This window comes from Labeo rohita, chromosome 12 (genome assembly GCF_022985175.1).
Source record: "Labeo rohita strain BAU-BD-2019 chromosome 12, IGBB_LRoh.1.0, whole genome shotgun sequence".
Classification (NCBI taxonomy): domain Eukaryota; kingdom Metazoa; phylum Chordata; class Actinopteri; order Cypriniformes; family Cyprinidae; genus Labeo; species Labeo rohita.
Window position 1 is genome coordinate 4410116 of NC_066880.1, and position 24340 is coordinate 4434455.

At 32.2% G+C, this 24340-nt stretch overlaps 1 protein-coding gene across 1 annotated transcript in view; it reads right to left on the reverse strand.

The window, feature by feature from the left end:
• Positions 1-24340, reverse strand: part of tcerg1l (transcription elongation regulator 1 like) — a 110897-nt gene that overhangs the window by 58232 nt on the left and 28325 nt on the right. The window contains exon 5 of the mRNA XM_051124700.1: positions 17732-17908. Within this exon, the coding sequence (XP_050980657.1) occupies positions 17732-17908 (177 nt within the window). The remainder of the gene's footprint in view (positions 1-17731; positions 17909-24340) is intronic.

Sequence of the window (24340 nt, forward strand, 5' to 3'; positions counted from 1 at the left end):
ATAGCCAAAAATACATTGTATGGGTCAAAATGATTGATTTTTCTTTTATGGCAAAAATCATTAGGAAATTAAGTAAAGATCATGTTCCATTAAGATATTTTGTAAATTCCTACTTTAAATGTATGAAAACTTAATTTTTGATTAGTAATATACATTGTTAAGAACATTATTTGAAGAACTTTAAAGGTGATTTTCTTAATATTTTGATTTTTTTGCACCCTCAGATTCCTGATTTTTAAATAACTGTATCTCAAATATTGTCCTATCCTAACAAACTATATATCAATGAAAAGCTTATTTATTCAGCTTTCATGTGATGTATAAATCTCAATTTTGAAAAAATGACCCTTACGACTGGTTTTGTGATCCAGGGTCACAAATATGATTAAATAAATGCAACCTTGATGAAGATAACTGACGTCTTACAAGAAAATTTTAAAAATCTTGAAGGATTTGCACATTACAATCACAATATGATGAATTTCATTGCTGTTCATGTCCAAATAATATGTCTTATTCTCATTTTTCACATCATGCAATGCATCTGTATGTAAAGTTTCAGTGTATAGAGACATAAGCACCTTCATGTCCCGAATCATTACCTGTTTGGGTAAACAGCTGCGATAGGACTCACAAACATACTGCAGTTTGTTCCAAATAACACAATATGAAAAGAAACCAGCGAGGCCAGACAACGATGCTGAAAGCAATTTGTGCAGCTTTACTAACTTCTGCCAGTTTGATAACTGACATGTCAGATGTCAGAAGCTCCAATGCACAAAATGATTCAACAGGCAGTAAGAGTCTCTGATTGGCTAAAAAGCGTGGGCTGCTCCCCTGACTCTTCCTTTTGCTGTTAACAGAGTGTGGTTCTGTCACAGAGACAGGTGTGATTTCTCGGGACACCTATTTCAGTGATATCTGTCAGCTGTATGGACTTTTTATGTGTAGTATTGCAAAAAAGTCTCTTACAGCCAGCGGTAAAAACGACCCGGAATGACACTCATAAGTTGAATGCCATTGAGTCGTTCAACTCGTTTCTCGCCGAGGGCGTTAGAATCGCCCCCGGATTTCAAAAATCCTAATTAAATCCTGACTTTAACTAGTCAAGCTTGGTTTTGGTGTAACAAACCATCACTAACCTGCATAAACAAGCATGGAACTTTAAGATGGCCTTTAAGATGTCTGTCATAATCAGCGCACCCAAGCTACTTATTAAGTACACTGAAACAAATATTAAAATATAATAATGATGACATATTACATAATTAAAATTAATATAATTAGTCTGCCTTCAGCTCCCCACTTAATTGCACAGAACTAGGGTGAGGGTTGAAGCTAATGATGTGAGGAAAAACCAGCCTGATTTAAATGACACTAATCTGATTACAGATGATTTTTTTTTCGTACTCTGGTCGCACTGAAGTTTCATATTCACCATCAGCTCAGTCTCCTAGTGAGAACACAAGCCTCCAAAGCCACACGTGTCAGTTCGTTCTAGAGTATGGCAGTCATTTAATACATTATTCAACACTTCAGCATGCTTCTACTTGATCATAGTAGTTTTTTATGGTGCTTTATTTGAATAAAATGATATACTGCTGCATGAATCTAGACTATAACATACACATTACGTAAAGATAAAGGTCTGTTCCTGAATATAACATCCACTCTGCTATTAACTTCACCTCTTTCTGTGCCTGTTTGTTTTTATTCATGATTCTGCCTTTAGAATATATATGAGCACAGAATATAAACACATATAGGCTACAGTGGAGTCCAAAAAGCCGAGACCACAGATGAAAATGCTGCTGTTTTTCCTGTTTTTACAAATTACTGGCACCATAACAAACTGCGTGGAATTTTGAACTGAAAAGTAGCATTTGTAAATGTTTTAGTCATGGTTTGTCTCATTTGTTTTGATGGCAGCAAGAAAATCTGACGGAGGTCACATGATTACTGTCACTATTTACTTACATTTGATATAAAAAAAAAATGCTGAATGTGTTTAGTAAATTGAACATTATCTAATAATAAATGTTTTGAAGTTCTGTTATTTACAGGTTGAAATAAAATAATAATAATAATAAATAAATGTGGTCTCAAAACAGAAGTTACTGCCGTGTTGTTATCATTAATTAAAAATATTACAAATAATTTATGTTAAAAATAAAATAAAAAGAAGAAAAATCATGTTTAGAAAAATAAGATCTAAATAGAAAAAAGGCTAATAAAATTCGCAAAAGCACATAAAATTACTAAAACTTAAAATAAATAAAGTGAAAAATGAAAATATAAAAATAAAAGCTAATTTAAAAAGTATATACACACAAAATAATGGATGCATTTTAAAAGAAACAACTTACAATCTCTGCAGAAAAAAAGTTATTTCATACCTAAATAAAATAAAATAAAATAAAATATGAAAGATAGGAATTACAGATATTGCTTTAGCAACTACCTGAAAAAAGGGAAAAAAAAAAAAACTTAAAAGCTAATAAAATTTGCAAAAGCACATAAAGCATATACACCTCACAAAAATAAAGGATACATTTTTAAATAAACAACTTAAAATCTCTGCAGAAAAAAAGTTATTTCATACCTAAATAAAATTAAATTAAATTAAATTAAATTAAATTAAATTAAATTAAATTAAATTAAATTAAATATGAAAGATAGGAATTACAAATATTGCTTTAGCAACTACCTGAAAAAAGACAAAAATGTGTTTAAAAAAAAGATTTAAATAGGAAAAAAGCTAATAAAAAATTGGCAAAAGCACATAAAATTACTAAAACTATAAATAAAATGAAAACTGAAAAAATGGGCTATTAATTAAAAATAGTGTAGTAAATTAATAAATACTATATCAGTATATAAATAATACAATGAAATGCTCCACTGTGTTTATGATAATACAAAATATTATAATATAGGATACGTTTTCAAAGAAAAAAGTTCATTCATACCTAAGAGGACTTAAAAATTATTATATGAAAAACTGAAACTTGCCTTGGCATATAATATTGCCTTGGCAACTAACAGACATAAAATGTTTAAATTAAAAGTACTAAAATGACTATTTTAATGAATAAATTACAAGGACACATAACATTATTATAACTGTAAATAAAATAAAAATTTAAATTTAAAACATAAAATATAAATATAAAAGCATATCAATGACTAATTTAACAGTATTTAAATAAAAATTAAAAAAGTAAAAATACTGTTCTACTGATTGAAATAAAGGAGGCTTATAATCACTGCTGAAAGAAGAGTTCATTTTCTCAGATGTTAAAATAAAATAAAAAAAATAAAAAAAATAAGTGAAATAAAATAAAATATGATTGTAGACTATAAGATCTTTTCTAAAACGTAAGGAGAAAAATCAGGAGACCTAATCTCTCACCCATCGCTGTCTAGGACAAACAATTGAGCTGTTAAAGAAACAACACTCTTGATTTTACTTTCCTACGGGCCATGATGCGGTGCACTCAAGACTCTCCTTGAAGCGGTCTTGAGTATATTCCGCCGAGGAGCCCGAGTGAAAAGCTAAACAGAGGGCAGAGATTAGGACATCACCCACAGAGATTAGACCCTCATCTACTCTGACAACCAATCAGAAGCACAGCTTGAAGACTTGGGGGTTTTTTCCCTACCTTTTGATGATAAAAATTTGAAAGGGAATTTTAATGTGGAGGCTTACAAAGGGACCGATACAGAGGAAAGGAGTGACCCTCTTCAGAAGCCTTAAAGAAGAGTTCAGAACTCTTTCAGCCGACCAGGAGCCACTGGTAATAGCTTTCTTTTCCCCGTCCAAACGATAAGATACTGGTGGAGGTTCACTTATTTTAGAAATTGGGAGGGCATCTATCCCGATAAGATATGACCCCGCATTAAAACAGGGAGACAGTAGGAACGGAGAAGCGATAAGAGTTTTATTCGGCGGCTCAGAGAAGCGGGGAACTTGACAGGCTAAATTGATTTCGGTGTTGGTGAGTAATTCTCGGTGCTATGGGAAACTGGTCTGCAGACAGTAAATCTGTAAAGTCTCCAACTGTTCAGCATAACAATGTGAGAATCAATGGCCCAGAGATCTACAGGAGGACTTTCTCCAATTGTCAATTAAGCAATAAAAAATTCCTTCGGAGAAAATGGTAATTATCGGCTCTGTTGGAAGACAATCTGGCACTGTGTTAAGAAAATAACATATCGTCCACCGTGATGACCAGCCATTTAGAAGATACAAACGCCTAACGCCCTACATCACCAAAATCATTTAGTCATTTTATGACAATATAGTATCAAAATTACATTTGAAAAAATGGTTTCAATATTAAATAGCTAAAATGACTAAAAATAAAATGGAATTAAAATGACTAAAAAATAATAATAATAAATAAATAGTCATTTTTTGACAATATAGTTATTTTTGTTTTGTTTTGTTTTAAATATTAAATAACCAAGTAAGAATGAAAACTACTAAATATTAATAGTTTTCATTTTTACTTTGTTATTTAATACTTAAAACATTATCAAATCTAAACAAAAATAACTATATTGTCTATATTGCTTGAAAATTAGATCTGAAAAATGGTTCATATATTAAACAGCCTAGCTGAAGTACTAAAATGACTAAAACTAAAACAGAATTATAAAAAAAGTACTAAATGACTAAAACTAAAACTGAATTTAACAAATAAATAGATAAAAATAACAAAAACAGAAAAAAAGTAATAATAATAAAGAAAAATTTCAAAAGTACATACAATTACTAAAAACAAACAAACAAACAAAAAAAACTACAAAATATTAATAGTTTCATGAAAATATGATTATTTTTGTTTGAAAATTAGATTTGAAAAATGGTTTATATATTAAACAGCCAAGCTGAAGTACTAAAATGACTAAAACTAAAACGGAATTATTAAAAAAAAAAAAAAAAAAAAAAATACAAAAGCATATAAAATTACAAAAAAAAAAAAAAAAAATACATACATATATATATATATATATATATATATATATATATAGAAAACAGAAAAAAATATAATGTTATAACAACATCATTATTTTTGCTTAGATTTTCTTTGAAATTAGATTTGAAAATGTTTTAAATATTAAATAACCAAGTAAGAATGAAAACTACTAAATATTAGTAGTTTAATGAAAATATGATTATTTTTGCTTGAAAATTAGATCTGAAAAATTGTTTATATATTAAACAGCCAAGCTGAAGTACTAAAAGGACTACAACTAAAACGGAATTATAAAAAAAAATACAAAAGCATATAAAATTACTAAAAAAAAAGAAATAAAAAAGAAAAAAATATATAATTTTATAACAACAGTTATTTTCGATTAGATTTTTTTTTTAAAAAATTAGATTTGAAAATGTTTTAAATATTAAATAACCAAGTAAGAATGCATAATTTTTGTGGATACTCCAGTAAATTAAAAAACTTCATAAATTAAAGTTCCTTCATCTCATCTTTATCTTTATCAAATAAAGTTTAAGTTTAAGTACTAAATGACAAACTAAAACTGAATTTAAAAAATAAATAGATAGAAATAACAGAAACAGAAAAAAGTAATAATAATAAAGAAAATTTTCAAAAGTACATAAAATTACTAAACACAAACAAAAATACAAAATATTAATAGTTTAATGAAAATATGATTATTTTTGCTTGAAAATTAGATCTGAAAAATGGTTTATATATTGAACAGCCAAGCTGAAGTACTAAAATGACTAAAACTAAAACACATAAAAATACAAAAGCATATAAAATTACAAAAAAAGAAAGAAAAAATATAATTTTATAACACATATTTTTCGCTTAGATTTTCTTTGAAATTAGATCTGAAAGTGTTTTAAATACTAATTAACCAAGTAAGAATGAAAACTACTAAATATTAATAGTTTAATGAAAATATGATTATTTTTGCTTGAAAATTAGATCTGAAAAATGGTTTATATATTAAACAGCCAAGCTGAAGTACTAAAAGGACTACAACTAAAACGGAATTATAAAAAAAAAAAAATACAAAAGCATATAAAATTACTACCAAAAAAAAAAAAAAAAATAAAAAAAAAATAAAAATATATAATTTTATAACAACATAGTTATTTTTGCTTAGATTTTCTTTAAAAATTAGATTTGAAAATGTTTTAAATATTAAAGAGCTAAAATGATGTATAATGGAATTAAAATTACTAAATAAATAAATAGTAATTTTATGACAATATAGTTATTTTGGTTTAGATTTGAAAATGTTTTAAATATTAAATAACCAAGTAAAAATGCATAATTTTTGGATAATCCAGTAAATGTATAATCATCCAGTAAATTAAAACTTCACACTTGTAAGTTACTTTGATTATTTTGGATGCAAACCAAAGAATGATGATTCATATTCATGCCATAAGTGCAAAAACAGCTTTCTAAATTTTTCAAAACTGCTAAACAGACTTTCTATGAGCACACAATCACATAATCACACTATCACAGTAATGATGGTTATACTAACTAGTCTTTTCGCAGTACAGGCGCTGCCCTGGAATAAAAAAGGATCCTGCTTGGCAAGCCGAGTGGAGATAATGATGAAGATTTCATATATCAAAGACTCAGTGGCATAAATCTCTTAAAAGAGTGTGCAAACACATCATACGCCGGCTTTTAATAGGACGGCAAACCAGGGCTTGGATAATTACTAGTGTACCATTTCTAGTCATGATTGTCAAAAAAAAAAGAACATCCTGAATTCGTGTAAAGATTCAATGCTTTATCTGTCTGTGTTCATTTTTTTCAAGTGAATCACATTAGCAGTGAAATTAGCGATGCAATCCAGTCTTCAATTATTAATAAAACACAAAACGTGTTGAAACAAGAGTGCCGCTGCAGTGAGTTCAGCCACCGCTGACACAAATGTGCAGTTGCTCAGAAACAAATAACAGGTAATGTAGCCATGCGTGTGTGTGATGCCAAAATACCCAAATTACGGCCGAGCGCCACATCTGTTCTTCACAGTGAAAAAATGACTGGCACACATTCAAATGTGCCATTCGCACCTCATCTCATCTCAGTCTGGTGATGAGTGATGCTCATGCTGTCAATAATCTGTATTTAAAAAAAAAAAAAAAAAAAAAAAAAATGAAATGCAGACACTCTTTTGCACCCTTGCCATTCCTATTCAAAGATGTCATAAACAGACTGGGATAAAAATATCTCAGGTATACTAACAATATATAATTTGACAGACAGTATACAAGCATCAAAATGACGTCTGTAAGAAAAAAAAAAAAATATATATATATATATATATATAAACAAATCAATACACGGTTGCTTCACTATCAATGGCAAATGTCTTCTTAATATTAAAATTAATATGAATAACAACAATAATAATAATAGCATTTTATTTATTACTATTATTATTATTATTATTATTATTATTATTATTATTATTATTATTGAGAACAACTGCTTTTTCCAAAATATATTTAAAATATGTAACATTTTACTACATTTGTTGATGTGCATCATCATTATCACCACCATAATAATAATTATTATTATTATTATTATTACAACACTTTATTTATTAACAACAACTTAATTTTTCTATATACTACTACTAAAATAATAATAATTATAATAATAACAACAACAACAACAATAACAAGCAATTAAAACTCAAATAATCACTAATAGCAACAAAATTATTTTGTTTATTATTATTATTATTATTATTATTATTATTATTACTGAGAATAACAACTTTGAGATATATAGCAATATATGGAACAATTATTATTATTATTATTATTATTATTATTATTATTATCTATTTATTTGCTTGTTTGTTTGGTTGTTTATTTATTTTGAGAGTTATTATTATTATTATTATTATTATTATTATTATTATTATTATTATTACGCTTTATTTATTAAGAACAACTGCATTTTTCTATTTACTACTACTACTAATATCTAGTATCTATATATACTAGATATCTATAACAACATATAATATCTATAACAACAATATCAATTAATTACAACTAAAATAAATCAATAATAAAAAATAATTTTATTGATAAAAATTATTAGAATATTTTGTTTATTATTATTATTATTATTATTATTATATTAACACATTATTTTTTAATAACAACTGCATATATATATATATATTTTTCTAGATACTATTACTACTACTACTAATAATAATAATAATATAAATAACAACAACAATTAATTAAAACAAAAATAATCAATAATAACAACAAAAATATATTGTTTATTTTTATTATTATTATTATTAATCAAGAACAACTTTGGGATATATATTAACATATATAGCAAAATTATTTTTATTATTAATTGTTTGTTTGTTTATTTGTTTATTTATTATTTTGAGAACTACATTAAAATCAAATCTTGAACAATTATATAATTACTGTATATATAATTCAATATTAATTTTATTGTAGTTATACATATTTGACATTACCCAGTCTGTTATTGGTCAAACAAACAAACAGATAAACCTCCCCAGATAAACTGTTGGTTGAGGGTGATTGGAATCAACCTATGAATGTCTTATTACAGTCTATGACATGATCTACATGAAACTGGAACAGCAGGAAGTATTTAACATTAAAACAATTGTAAGGTGTCAAGACAATCCTGATAGATTTGCTAAATCAGGGCTCCATGCAGGGAATTTCCAGGGGGCAAAGCGCTCATCTAAATGTGGTACCAAATTCATAGCAGGCGTCCTCAGAGTCATTAGTGAATCTCTCTTAGTCCAGTCTGAGTGCGTAATATTAATGAAAGCTGGGCTAGAGACCTCTCCACTTTAATCATCCTCATCTCTCTCGCTCTTTATCACTCTCCGGTGACCTTTTCAATCAATTAAAGCTTTAAGGCTGACCTGATCAGTGTGAACAAGAGTAGTACAAGTTGTCCACGAGTCCGTGAGCTGGGAGAGCTGAGAGCTCAGAGCTGTGGCCATTGTGGTCTGAACAAAAGCTCTGCAAGATATATATATATACTACCTTTCAAAAGTCTGCGGTCACTTCTTTTAATGTTTTTGAAAAAGGTTTCGGTAACACTTTAGTATAGCGAACAATTCTCACTGTTAACTAGTTGCTTATTAGCATGCATATTCATAACATATTGGCTATTTATTAGTACTTGTAAAGCACATGACCATATTTTACATCCCTAATCCTACCCTATACTTAAACTCAAAAACTGCAAGTACTAACTACTAATAAGCAGCAAGTTAGTAGTTTATTGAGGCCAAAGGCATAGTTAATGGTTTGTTAATAGCAAGAATTGGACTTTAAAATAATGTGTGGCCAAAGTTTCTTAGTAACACTGTGAAATATTATAACATATTAAAATAACTCTTATTAATATATTTTACAATGGTTGTTTTTAATATATTTGGTATAGCTGAATTTTCAGCATCATTACTTCACTGTCACATGATCCTTCAGAAATTCTGTATAATATGCTGATTTGCTGTTCAAGAAAAAATTGAGAGAACATCTGCAGTTTTATCACACAGCACAATGCCACAGATGTCACACGTTTGGAGGGAGCGTGCAGTTGGCATGCTGACTGCAGGAATGTCCACCAGAGCTGTTGCCTGTGAATTGAATGTTCATTTCTCTACCATAAGCCGTCTCCAAAGGCGTTTCAGAGAATTTGGCAGTACATCTAACTGGCCTCACAACCACAGACCACGTGTAACCACACCAGCCCAGGACCTCCACATCCAGCATCTTCACCTCCAAGATCGTCTGAGACCAGCCACCTGGACAGCTGCTGCAACAATCAGTTTGCATAACCAAAGAATTTCTGCACGAACAGTCAGAAACCATCTCAGGGAAGCTTGTCTGCATGCTCGTCATCCTCATCGGGGTCTCGACCTGACTGCAGTTCGTCGTCGTAACCGACTTGAGTGGGCAAATGCTCACATTCGATGGCGTCTGGCACTTTGGAGAGGTGTTACTCTTCACGGATGAATCCCAGTTTTCACTGTACAGGGCAGATGGCAGACAGCGTGTATGGCAGCGTGTGGGTGAGCGGTATGCTGATGTCAACGTTGTGGATCGAGTGGCCCATGGTGGCGGTGGGGTTATGGTATGGGCAGGCATATGTTATGGACAACGAACACAGGTGCATTTTATTGATGGAATTTGGAATGCACAAAGATACCGTGATGAGATCCTGAGGCCCATTGTTGTGCCATTCATCCATGACCGTCACCTCATGTTGCAGCATGATAATGCACGGCCCCATGTTGCAAGGATCTGTACACAATTCCTGGAAGCTGAAAACATCCCAGTTCTTGCATAGCCAGCATACTCACCGGACATGTCACCCATTGAGCATGTTTGGAATGCTCTGGATCGGCTATACGACAGCATGTTCCAGTTCCTGCCAATATCCAGCAACTTCACACAGCCATTGAAGAGGAGTGGACCAACATTCCACAGGCCGCAATCAACAGCCTGATCAACTCTATGCAAAGGAGATGTGTTGCACTGCGTGAGACAAATGGTGGTCATACCAGATGCTGACTGGTTTTTGGATAATAATAGAATAGAATAGAAAACACACATTATGTTAGTATACTGAAGTTATATAGTATCTAACCAGCTTGACCTCTTTACTGACCCACTACTGTTCTGAGATAAATTTGTAATTAGGAAAATTAGCAGGACTTCTCAAGAGAAAGAAAGAAAATTGACTCCTCCTCTCTATCTCTGTCGTTCACAGGAAAGATTTATCAGTGAAGGTGTTTATCAGAGTTCTCAGAAAACTCCAAATTAATCTCTAAAGTGTTATCTCTATGCCCAAGCAGTGAAGACACTTCTTATGTAAATCATGACCTACTAATGCTGCTGTTATCAGACATAATGCAATTTGCATAATTGTCCCCTCATTCAGCAGCCAGCTTGTTTAAATTGCGACCTTTGGCTTTTGGTGGGTCACACCTTGTAGAAGTCATGAAAACTCCATGAGTGGCATTTGCATAACACAAAATCAAGAGTCCATGCACGATTATTAATCCAAAACATAATTACAACAGAGTTTAGAAGTTTAGGGTCAGTTTAGGTAAATAACGCTTTGAACATTTTTGGACATTTAATTTATTCCTGTAATGCAAAGCTGAATTGCAATAATTCTTAACATAATCCTTCAGAAATCATTCTAATGTGCTGATTTACCACTCAGGAAACATATCTTATTATTGTCAGTGTTGAAAACATTTGTGCTGTTAATATTTTTGTGGAAACCATTATCAATGTCAGAAAAAGGAAGTTGCGAAAAGTATTGAATAAAAGGGTATTGTGACCAATGTGTATTAGAGAACATTTATTTCAAAATGAAGTTTTTTCCCCCCATTTTAAATTCTTATTCTCCAATGAAAGGTTAGATTTTGTACATTTTTAAAATTTTAAAATGAATGACACTGATTTATTTTCACCGCCTTCTTTGATCGTATTTACCAAGGGTATGAATAATTTTGAGCACAACTGTATATGACGTAATGTACTGTAAATATTTTCAGTTTTGCTTCTTTTCATTTTGATCTCTGCAGAAAACATAGTCACATACTCCCACAGAGTATAGTATTCTCACTTATAAGAGTACTGAGCATGTCAATCTTTAAGTAGCAAGAAAAACACGTCTTTATGTTTGAGCCAAAAACAACTTCTCCCACATCAGTATGAGGCATCTAGACATCATGAGCTTTGGGAATTTGGCAGACAACACATTAGTTCAACTTACTGTGCAACATCTCGACATAAATAGACAAAAACCTTCTGACACAAACACAGAAATAGTTCTGTCTCCATTTACTCAACTTCACGCTGATACTGTTATCCTCCTCGAAAACTTTTCCCACTGTGACATAGGATTTTGGTCATACAGTACTGTTTCTCTATCATTTACTTGCAGGGAAAAAATCAGTTTGGCAACAATGGCATCACATTCAGTGCATCGGTTGAAAGCCTAATCTCTCAGCACAGATGTATAGGACTTCTATAATTCAGGCATTTGAAGGGAGCTCAAAGCCGCCTCCATTGGCACTAAAAGACTCCCCACAGCGCTGGCACTAACAGAGGCCACGATAAAGAGACATGCACATGGATATAATGTCAACATCTGCTTTCAAAAACATGCATCTATTATGACTGGCAGAGTTCACCATACACAAAACTCCTCATTGGCTCGGTTTCAAAACCTTGTGAGCTGCCTACGTAGCCAGCATCATAGCCATGCTCCTGTCATGAAGGTTGTTCCAAAAGGTAGGCAGCTTAATTATTCCAAAATACCTTCCATTTGGCTTGCAAAGGTAGCGTCACATTAAAGGCATGCACTGCGGTTGCCATCTTGGATGGAAAAAAACGCAATTAAGTTGGCAGACAAAGCAAGAGAAATCGTTTGATGTATATATACTTATAATTTATTCAGAATTAAAAAGTATTAATAAAATTCACCTTAATATGATTAAAAATTGACTGTTCAATGCATTATTGTTAGTTTAGCAGCATACTTATTCATATAGCAGTACAGATTGTATCAAAACAATTACACATTAATAAACAGGAAAATAACAGTGTTAATGTTGTAAAATGTATAAATTATAAAACTAATACAATTTTAGCTAGTTTTACAGATGATGTCATTATTCAGCTTAATTTATTTCAATGTTGTTAATTTCAGTTCAATAACATGTCAGTGTTGCAAAATTGCAACATTCCATACAGTGGAATCAATAATGCATGAGTAATGCTATTTGTACGATGCACAACTTGTTGCCTTTAAAAAAAATCACTTGAGATTGCATTTCCGTAAGGATGCTGACTTAAAAGTCAGCTGCCTATGTAGGCTGCAGATAGCAAGATGTGCACTGTGGCTGAATCGTAGCTGTATATATGAATGTTTGAACTTAAAAACTTAACTTAAAAATTAATTATAAATGAGTAACATAAAAAATTATTTTTATATAGATTTTTTTATACATATGTTTATAAATAATTTATAGGAGTATATGCTTGTTTTTACATGTACATACTATACAGCCAGTCGTAGATGAGTTTCAAAATTGTATATATTATTTTTGTAATATAATATGTAATACATAATATAACATATTTTTTAAATATACAGTTGAAGTCAAAAGTTTACATATACCTTGCAGAATGTGCAAAATATCAATTTTATTTTACCAAAATAAGAGGGATCATACAAAATACATGTCATTTTTTTATTTAGTACTGATCTGAATAAGGTATTTCACATAAAAGACAATTACAAAAATTACAGGTATTACAGAAGGTTCAAATGCTCACTGATGCATAAGAAGGAAACACAATCCATTAAAACTTTTTGAGTTTAAAGATCAGGGTAAATTTAACTTATTTTTTCTTCTAGCAAACATGAAAGTATCTTCTGTTGCTTCTGAAGGGCAGTACGACATGAAAAAAATACAATATTTAGGCAAAATAAGAAAAATGTCCAAATCTTCATTCTGTTCAAATGTTTTCACCCCTGGATCTTAATGCATTGTGTTTCCTTCTGGAGCATCAGTGAGCATTTGAACCTTCTGTAATAGTTGCATATGAGCCCCTCAGTTGTCCTCAGTGTAAAAAGATGGATATCAAAATCATACAGTCATTGTTGGAAAGGGTTCAAATACACAGAAATGCAAAAAAAAAAACTTTGTGAGACCTGAAGGATTTTTCTGTAGAACAGCAGGCAGTTTAACTGTTCAGGACAAACAAGGGACTCATTAACAACTATCACTAAACAAAAAACACTGCTGTGGATCATTCAGGTAACAACACAGTATTAAGAATCAAGTGTATGTAAACTTTTGAACAGGGTCAACTATTATTTTCTCTTATGAACTATATGTAAACATCTTATGTGAAATAACTTACTAAGGTCATTGCTGAATAAAAAAATAACATGCATTTTGTATGATCCTTCTTAGTTTGGCAAAATTAACATTTTGCAGATTCTGCAAGGTATATGTAAACTTTTGACTTCAACTGTATATTTTTTATAAAAAGTAATAGCTCACATAAAAAATAGGGGAAAAAAGTAAATTAAAAACATAATTTATCCTGATAACTGTGCTACTTAAATACCATATTGAGATTTGTTAATAATAGAAATGATCACTGTGCAATGTATTTCAGCTTCATTGTAGGTTAATGAATAAGACAGCCTACTGAACTCGCTCCATTCTGTCTTACATAAGTTACACACCTTCAGAAAGAGCTATACAGCTCCATTATTTTCCCTCACACAAACTACGAAAGTCATTCCTGCTTTAACTATTAGATCGCAATCAGAATGAATTACAGCGTCATTATAATTCAAATGCAGTGGGCTGATGCTGCGTGGACCAGACATGAAGAGTGATCCAGTTACCACAGCATCAGACAAACATGCATATATATATATATCGTTAGAGCTAAATTAAAAGCCCTGCAGGGTTTGCTGGCTTGCTTGCTTTAATGTTGCTTTTGAGGTCTGGCTAAAAGGAAGTAATTCCAGGGGAGGATTCCTGTCATCCATACAGGGCATGTTGACAACCACGGCCGCATTTCCTATTGATTCACAGCAGAGAATTCATCCCTCACACCCACATACAAGACCGAAGCTGAAAAATACATACATTTGCTCATAAAATATATAGATCTGCTTTCAGACTCCTGTACACACTCTTATTGACATACGCGTATGGTTTTTCACCTCAGGCGATCCGCCCGCAAGAGGTACTGAACAAGTTCACGGAACAGCAGAGGAAGGAAACAGTTAATCAATATGCATGAAGGCAGAAAAAGAGTAAAAGACAGGAAAATAAAAAAGATACGTCTTGTCTGTTTCACCAAAGGAGCAGTCGCACTTCCATTCAGTTCAGTCATTATGCACTGACCCTTCATTTAAACCCGTCCACTTCAGCAAAGGGAAACTTCTTTAAGAAAATGGAAACGTTATAGCAAGAACACCACCAAAACAAAGTCAGCAAGAAGATGTGTGCTCAAGCAGCAACATTTTTTGTAATTGCTTTGGGATGTCCAGCCCGACAACCATAAAGCCCTCAAATTTCCTCTAAAACTCTGCATCAAAGCATGGTACGCTAACACGCTAACTCGTTTTTGTCAGAATGCACTGTAAAACCTTTATTTTCATGCATGCTAAGTTTAAAGTGAAGAAAAAAAGACAATGTGCTACTATTTCTGACAAGCCAGACTAAAAAACTGTGGCATTTGCATAACCAAAGGCATTTGCAATTACAATTCACCAATTAGGACATCAGAAGCTTTGTGAGAAAGCAGGCCCTCATTATGAACCCAAGAATCATACCAAGTGGGTCAGACAAAACAACACAAAGCAGGTTGCTTCAAACCTGAGCTAGGAGAAAAAAACACTAAAGCAATGATGAGGAGAGAGATTTACTAGTGTAATTTAGTCAAGGCAGTCTAGTGCACACCAAACTAAGTATGTAATGTTTGGTTTATGCAAAATCATGAATACATGAGTTAAAAATAAAAAAGAATAATAATAATCCTTAACTATTCATGATTCTTGCTGTAGGCTTCATCATTATGTTAGTAGGTTGCAAAAAGTGACTGAAGTGATTTGAGTCGTTAAATCGTACTGATTTAATTCAGGTACAAAACATGTAACTGTCCTTTACAAGTAAGTCGTTGAATTACTCACTCACCTGATTCGGTCAACAACGCTCACTGAATCATTAACTTAGTGATCAACTTGTGCCTTAATGGACCACAAACCAGTGACTCATTGAATCATTTACTCACCCGATTTATTCACCAACACTAACTATTGTGTAATTTAGTCAAGACTAAATTAGACTAATTTAGTCAAGTCTAGTTCACACCAAACCAAGAATGTAATGTTTTCAAAAAGTGACTAAATCATTAACTCATTCAAACATACTGATTCAATTTAGGGATGAAACATGCAACTGTCCTTACAAGGAAGTCACTGAATTATTCAACAATGTGAGCAATGCTCAGGAATTAAACAACTGACAATCTTTAAGACTGACTCACTGAATCAATAATTCACTGATTCATTTAGTAACAAAATAAGTGAGTATTAGTGAGTCATTGAATCATTCATGTATCTGATTAATTCAGACACACTTATTCAATCAGGAAATAAACAAGCAACCATATAAGTAAGCCACTGAATCATTCAGTCATATGATTTGTTCAACAACACTGATTCGTTCAGGTTGACTGTTCAAAACTTATACATTGCCCTAAAAGCATGTATGTACTCATTTTGTGAAGTAAGTACATGCTTTTGAGTGTGTAGCAGAACACTAGACAGGTTTTGGTGCATATTACCAAATCATAAATTGTCCCTTAATGGACCACAAACCAGTGACTCACTGAATCATTTACTCACCCGATTTATTCAACAACACTAAATAATTTAGTCAAGACAATCTAGTTCACACCAAACCAAGAATGTAATGTTTTCAAAAAGTGATTGGATCATTAACTCGTTCAAACACACTGATTCAAGTCGGGATGAAACATGTAACTGTCTTTACAAGTAAGTCGTTGAATTATTCACTCACCTGAGTCGGTCAACAATGTGAACAATGCTCACAAATTAAACAACTGACAATCTTTAAGATTGACTCACTGAATCATTTATTCAGTGATTCATTTAGTAACAAATTAAGTGGGTATAAGTGAGTCATTGAATCATTCATGCATCTGATTCATTCAGACACAAATCAATTAAAAACAAAACAAGCAACCTCATGAGTGAGTCATTGAATCATTCAGTCATATGATTTGTTCAACAACACTGAATCGTTCAGCTTGACTATTCAGAACGTACACTCTGCCCTAAAAGCACGTATGTACTCTTTTTGTGAAGAGAAAGTGCGTAGCAGAAAACTAGACAAGTTTTGGGACATACTACCAAATCAAAAAATTGTGCCTTAATGGACCACAAACCAGTGACTCATTGAATCATTTACCTGCCCAATTTATTAAACAACACTAATTCATTGAGTAACTGTATTGCTCATTACTGTATTGTAAGATGCTTAATGGCTCATTTGGAAATATTTTCTATGTTGGAGGAAAAACACACATACTTCCATTATAGTAGAGAGTCCATTAATTAAACAGTTTTGGTTCGCACTGACTTACATTAAATATAATGGAAGTCAATAGGAACCAAAATGGTTTGATTACCAACATTCGTCAAAAATCTTCTTTTATGTTCCACTGAACAAAGAAAATCATACAGATTTGGAACAACATGGAGAATAAATAATGACAGAATTTTCATATCATTTTATTTTTAGGTGAACTATATCTTTAACATGTTGTATAAAAGCAATACTATATTCGTTATCGTACTTGAATCATCTACAAAGCCATGTGACATGGTTATATCACACCACGTTGCTGGAAAAACTTCACTGTTTTGAAAACAGCTGAGCTGCTGTCACTGCAAAAATGTGATTATGTTAACTTGTCTCTACTTTTAGTTAGTACTCCCCAAAACTGCAGCTAGACTGAATCCTTTGGGACAGCGGCGATGTTTGATAGGCGATCACTGGGGATTTTTTTTTTTTTTCATGAGCACAAGGACACTAATTAAAGCATTTTTGGTTTTACTCCTACCTGCGTGAGGCGCCGTCAGAAAGGGAAGCTTGATGGGTGAGAGTGAGAGCAGGTGGAGAGGGTGAGCAGAAGAGACAGATGGTCCCTGTGTCACGTCAGAATCCATCGCCATCATGGCTGCCGCTGCCAGAGCGATACGTTTAGAACTTCCTACTCGCTTAATGGCCACAGGACAACCTGAAAGAGAAAAAAAGACGGATAAAAGAAGTGCATTACTGTGCTTTGCAGAATAATACACTGGACATAACAGTATTTTCTGTTGGCAATCTGAACAAAATGTGCTCAGAAATATTTATTTTGATGGCCGCACTTGAACGAGGATGGAAAATGGTCCCAGTAAATTTAGAAATGTGAGTCTGTGTTGATTTTTTTATTCCATCTTGCTCTATTTAAAGTAACTATTAAATAAAACTGTTTTTTTTTTTTAAATGAAATATTGCAGTGTTTATGATTTATCTGTTCACATGACTATTATTTTTAATTCATGTGCCCTCATAAGCTTTAATCAAATTATACCACAACATAATCACATGAGAGTGCGGCAATCAAGTGCGGCGGACAAAATCAAACTCCGCCATTTTTTCTCATTTAAGAAATAGTTTTACTTGGATATACATCATAAAAGGGAAGAAAAGATGATCACAACATATGCTTATGCTTATACATTGGCTTTAAATGCTTGATGATTTTTAAAATATGGTCAATTTTATGTATTGGCTTTAATCACTACAATCATTTTTAGTCACAATCTGTATAATCTGGCTAAAAAACATAACATGTTACAATAAGAAAGTAAATAGAGTCAATTCAGGCTTCAACCTCTGCAGTGTTCCATATGTAGAATGAAAAATGACAAAGAGTCCTATAGAGATTCTTCCATGATGTGCATCAGTGGAGATTTGAACATACAGTATGCGTATTCTTCCCACTGGATGTCGTGTGCAGGCCTGTCTTTGCTCTGGGCTTTAATTGTATGCCAAACGTTTTCACAGGCTTTTGCCTTTGTGTTTCATCGAGGTGTTGAAAGCCTTATCAAATCTGCACACACAATCCCTCACACACACACACACACACACTAATATCTACTATATGTGAGTGCATGAACAAGCCAAACTCTATAAATGCACATTAGACACATTAGAAGAGAGTTATGCAAGCAAAATCAACTTTATGCATTTATGCATTTGACAGATCCTTTTTGTAGAAAATGCACAAATGTAATGTGGATGAAGTTACATGGTATTCTAGCTACGCGTTTTATCAGTATGTGCACTTGCTGGGAATCAAACCCATGACTTTGGTGTTGCTTCCAGCAAGCTCTACCAGCTGCTTATATCCTAATTTCCATAACATTTCATTCGAAATGTACTTTCTACTATTTTAGTACATAGTTCTGTACAGGCCAGACGTAAAATGTTTTTTTAAAGACTACACTGTTAAAATAAATAAATAAAACTAAAAACTAAAAAACAAACAAAAAAAAAAGATAGATAATATTCGTTACTTGCAGTTTATAATCATCTGTGAAATTTACTAGTTCAGAGTACAATGTTTCTGCATCATTTTTTTTTCTTTTCTCAAGCATATTCATTTTTAAAGATCTAAAATGGAAACTATGCATAATGCTATAAAGAGCAATTGCATGAAAACAAGAATTATATTCAGAGATGACTGTCCGCTCCCATAAAGCTTTGTGAATAAGGCAATTGCATCCTGCCACACTATCAAATTACTTTCTGTGTTTGTATATGTTTGAATATTTAGTAATAATCAACAAATATCTCCCTGGACCACAAAACCAGTCTTAAGTAGCACGGGTATATTTGTAGCAATAGCCAAAAATACATTGTATGGGTCGAAATTATCAAATTTTCTTTTATGCCAAAAATAATTAGGATATTAAATAAAGATCATGTTCCATGAAGATATTTTGTACATTTCCTACTGTAAATATATCAAAACTTACTTTTTGATTAGTGATATGCATTGCTAAGAACTTCATTTAGACAACTTTAAAGGCGATTTTCTCAGTATTTAGATTTTTTGGCACCCTCAGATTCCAGATTTTCAAATCCCAGTTTTAGAAAATTGACCCCTATGACTGGTTTTGTGGTACTGGGTCACAAATATATTGCATTTTATATAGTTTATTTAATCATACAGTACTTAAAGTACTAAATAAGTAAAATATACTTAAAGTATACTCAAAATGTAGTATATTTTGATTTTTTTTTTTTATTATTATTGTACAGAACTCTTTTTTTTATGATTTTTCCAATATTTTTGTTCAGATTTTTCTGTGTGATTCATCTGGTTGCATTGGTTCATGCTTTAGAATGCAGATTTTCAAAATGTCTAAAGAGGGGAAACATGGGAAAAATAATGCAGCTTTAAAAAAAAAAGTGCACCAAAAATTGGTGGTGATTTATTTTGAAACAATCTTTACTCAGAAATTACTAGTAAATTAAAAATGACAAAGAAACAGCAAGTAAAACATTAAACGCTAGAAAGACCGAAATACTATTTTCTTGTAAAAATCAGTTATCTTTATTTTACATTTTAAAAAAAAAGGGTTTTTTTTTCCAACAAAAAATATTTTTGAAAAAATATTATGCTTCAAATTAAAGGGATAGTTCACCCGAAAATTCTGTCATTATAGTTTATTTGCAAAAACTGAAAAACGTTTTTGTTTTTTAAATGAGCTGATTATCATGCATTTTTTCCACATGTAGCATGATCTGAACACTAAATGCTATTTGTCAAAAAAATGCTATTGTCCACTTCCAAGGCATCGCAAGTTCACGTTTTACTGCAGAAGCTGACATGTGTCCTTGTTGTTTGTGAAGAGAAGCCGATAAGTCCATTTTAGCAAATCAGCGCACTGTATTCAGGTCAGGTGACAAGGCTACTTTCACTTTAAAAAGAAATGCTGGAGTTTCGTCAAAGCTGACTAAAAGTGATCGAGGACGGATAATTTAACGAACTTGATGAACCTGTGATATTTTCTTCAGGGTGTAAAAGGAAAATAAAAGCTGAAACATTTTTACAGAACCTTGCAAAAGCAGTGCGTTACAATGGTGAGAGAAAAGCTCAGTGTTCTGCGTGTAATCACAACCACACAGTCTAAATAAAAAACATACAGTCTATGATGACAACAACGTTTGTCAGGCATCAACATTGTCAGCTGAGGAGATTACAAAGACTAAACAAGTGTTTTTTTAACTCTTGATTGCTATTACTTGGAACGCGCAATAAAAATGATCTCTAGAAAGAACATTCATTCAACAAGTTCATCTCCAAAGATGAACGAAGGTCTTACGGCCTTTAAGATTTCAACTGGCTTACTGTTTCAGGGTTTAGAATTTGTTATTGCAGATCTTTCTGAAAAGCCTCAGAAGGATGAGGCAGCTCAAAGATGGTCATAGTCATGCTCTGAACGCACCAAACTTAACCGTGTTGCCAAAACCACAATAATGATCCATTATTAGTCACCTGGGTGAGCTTACACACGTGCTCATCTCATCTCCACCGTTTTCGGTGTCTACCTCCCCTGAACGAGCGAAATGCTATTTAACGAAACCTTGAAGAGATTTTTGGAGTGAGCATGCGGGGTTTTCTTCCATGCTGAGCAGCTGAAACACTTTATCTAATGGTACTGAGTGGGCGGATCAGAGCCAACCAGAGCAGTTAGCATGCACATGTACCACACTGGAAATCAGGCCACCGGGGAATACATCATATGGAACGGCTCCAGCACATCGACTCTCCCATACTGCGAGAACGCTTTGGAAGGCGGAAAAACAACAGAGGGTTGGGGGGAAGGAACACTCTGTCATCTGACAGCCCAAACATAGGGTATGGGGACTGCGCATTAAACTCTACTAACCTTTTAGCTTGATAGTACGATAAATGTAAAACTAACCACTTCACTTAAACACCTAGCCGCTGGAGATGAAGTGACAGGTGCACAGATCACATAAACAATGCATCGTTCATCAAGAGATGCTCTCTGCGGGCATGATGTGAAATAGAAACCTTGAATTATACATCCATCGGGGGCTTCTCTTGAAAGTCAGCCCAGCACGCCATGACACATCAACAGAGGTAAATCCTCAAAAGTAACACGTTTAGAAAAAGCACTTATGATATATAAAAAACATCTTTCTTTATTTTGGTGCTGGGTGCCGCCTCTTGACAGGTTTAACAAAGAGGGAGAAACACTATAAATACTGCGGTGGCCAAAGGCTGCAGAAATGAGGCCATTTTTTCCTGTCTCCAGGGGAGCAATTATTGCTGTGCTCCTTTAAGTGTCCTCAAACCTGCCTAAAACAAGTCCTTACAATTTATGCTTTCACAAGTTCCACTTGAACCACAGCCAATGTTTGTGTTGACATCTCCCCATGATAATATACAGTATATCTATAGTGATCCTTCAAGCTATAGAACAAGTTGGCCCAGAAATGTGTGTTTTTTGTTTTTTTGTTTTTTCTGTTTGTTATATGACTACTGCATTAAATCTAAAATGGAAACATTTTACCTTTCTTTCTTTTTTAAAATAATTTATCTCTCATTTAACATTTTAATAAGTACATATATACACATTTAACCATTTTAATATTTTTGGTAAACATTTTTGTGTAACTGAACACAAAAATGGCTGCAAATAAAGTAAAGTAATAAATGTATCAAAATTTAAGGTACTTCTTTACAAAAAGTGTCAGTAAAGAGCATGCAAAAAGCATGCAATAAATAGTGTGAAAATATTAATCAGTAGAACACTTAAAATGCTTCTATAAAAATACTAGTAAAAAAAGCTTAAAATTTCATATCCACACTACATTTCACACTATTTTAAAATAAGGCAAATAGTGTTAAAATATTAATTAATAGGACACTTAAAATGCTAGCTATAAAAATGTAATAACTTATGAATAATAAATGTTAAAATAAATTATAATAAATGTATCAAAATTTAAGATACTTGTTTATCAAAAAGACAACTATGTTAGCAAAAGAGCATGCAAAAAAGCATGCAATAAAATTATGCAAAATAGTGTGAAAATATTAATTATTACGACACTTAAAATGCTAGCTGTAAAAATATAATAAATGATAAATTATAAAATAAATAATAAGTAATAAAAAAAATACATTATAATAAATTTAAGGTACTTGTTTATAAAAAAGACAACAGTGTTTGTAAAGAGCATGCAAAAAGCATGCAATAAAATTATGCAAAATAGCGTGAAAATATTAATAGGACACTTAAAATGCTAGCTATAAAAATACAATAAATTTTAAATTGTAAATTATAAATAATCAGTACAAAATTATAATGGATTTATCACAATTTAGGGTTCTTGATAATAAAAAAAGACAGCAGTGTCAGTAAAATTATGCAAAATAGTGTGAAAATATATAATTATATATATATATATATAATATTATATAATTATATAATATATAATTATATAATTAAATATAATTAAAATATATAATTTAATTTTCACCATAACATTATTTATACGTAATTTTAGATGTGGTAGAAATGAAATATGTCTCTTTATTTCTGTTTCTTATTATTTCTGTTATAGATTTATATATTGGACTGTTAGTAGACAAATTAAATAAACTAGTGAGAATGTAAAGTGTTTTAAGAAAAACCCACAAACTTTTAAGAGAAGTTATTTTCTAAAGTCCACAGGGCTAAAATTGCCAATAGGTGCAGAAACACCCTTGTGTGTGTGTGTGTTCATGTCTGAGTGTGTGACATGTTTCTAGCAATCTCTCCAGTCTCTCTCAGGGGGTCTTGTTTCAGAGAAATTGAGCAGAAAGATTCAGGCCAAGACAAGGGTAAATGTAGCGGGAGCCTTTTGCGCTCTAGAGCTGTCCGTCCTGCTGCGGTGCTGAAATGGCGAGTGATTGCACTTATGAAACTTTTGGCCACTTATGTGTGCTTCAGACTACACTGCCATCATCTTGATTCACAAAGAGGCTTAGTGTCGGAGTCTCTGTCTCTCTCACTATGCTGTCCTCCCACTGTTCCCTCATTTACCTGGTTAACAAACCACCTACTTCAGACCTTCTCCCTGAAAACATCTTATTTTGCTGAATTATGCTATCTGTATCCCCAGACTCCTCCTGCAACACAAAGGCCAGATAATAACGCTGAGCACCTCTTTTCGGTGGAAATGTGGATCGACAGTATCTCCTTGAAGAAGAGGCTTTTAACAGTCATTTATAAAGTTAGTTGAGTAAGAAGTTTGGTGGAAGCACAACAATTTTAGTAAACATGGCTTTTGTCAACATTAAAATCAAAAAGCACATTTACTTGCTTAAAGGAACAGTTTACCCATACATAAAAATCGGTTATTTACTCACTCTTTACATATGTGTTTCTGAACCCCTATGGATGCAAAAGCATAAAATAAATCAAAACTTTCGACTTTTTTGATCACTACAGAAATTCAGAACCTAAAACACATGAGCCTGAGAAAATAAAGACTGAATGCTCATTTTTGGGTGAGCTATTCTTGATTAGTGATGCAAAGTTGGGAGCATTTTACCAACCCGGACCTTTGAGTCTCGTCCAGCAAAATGAGCAAATCT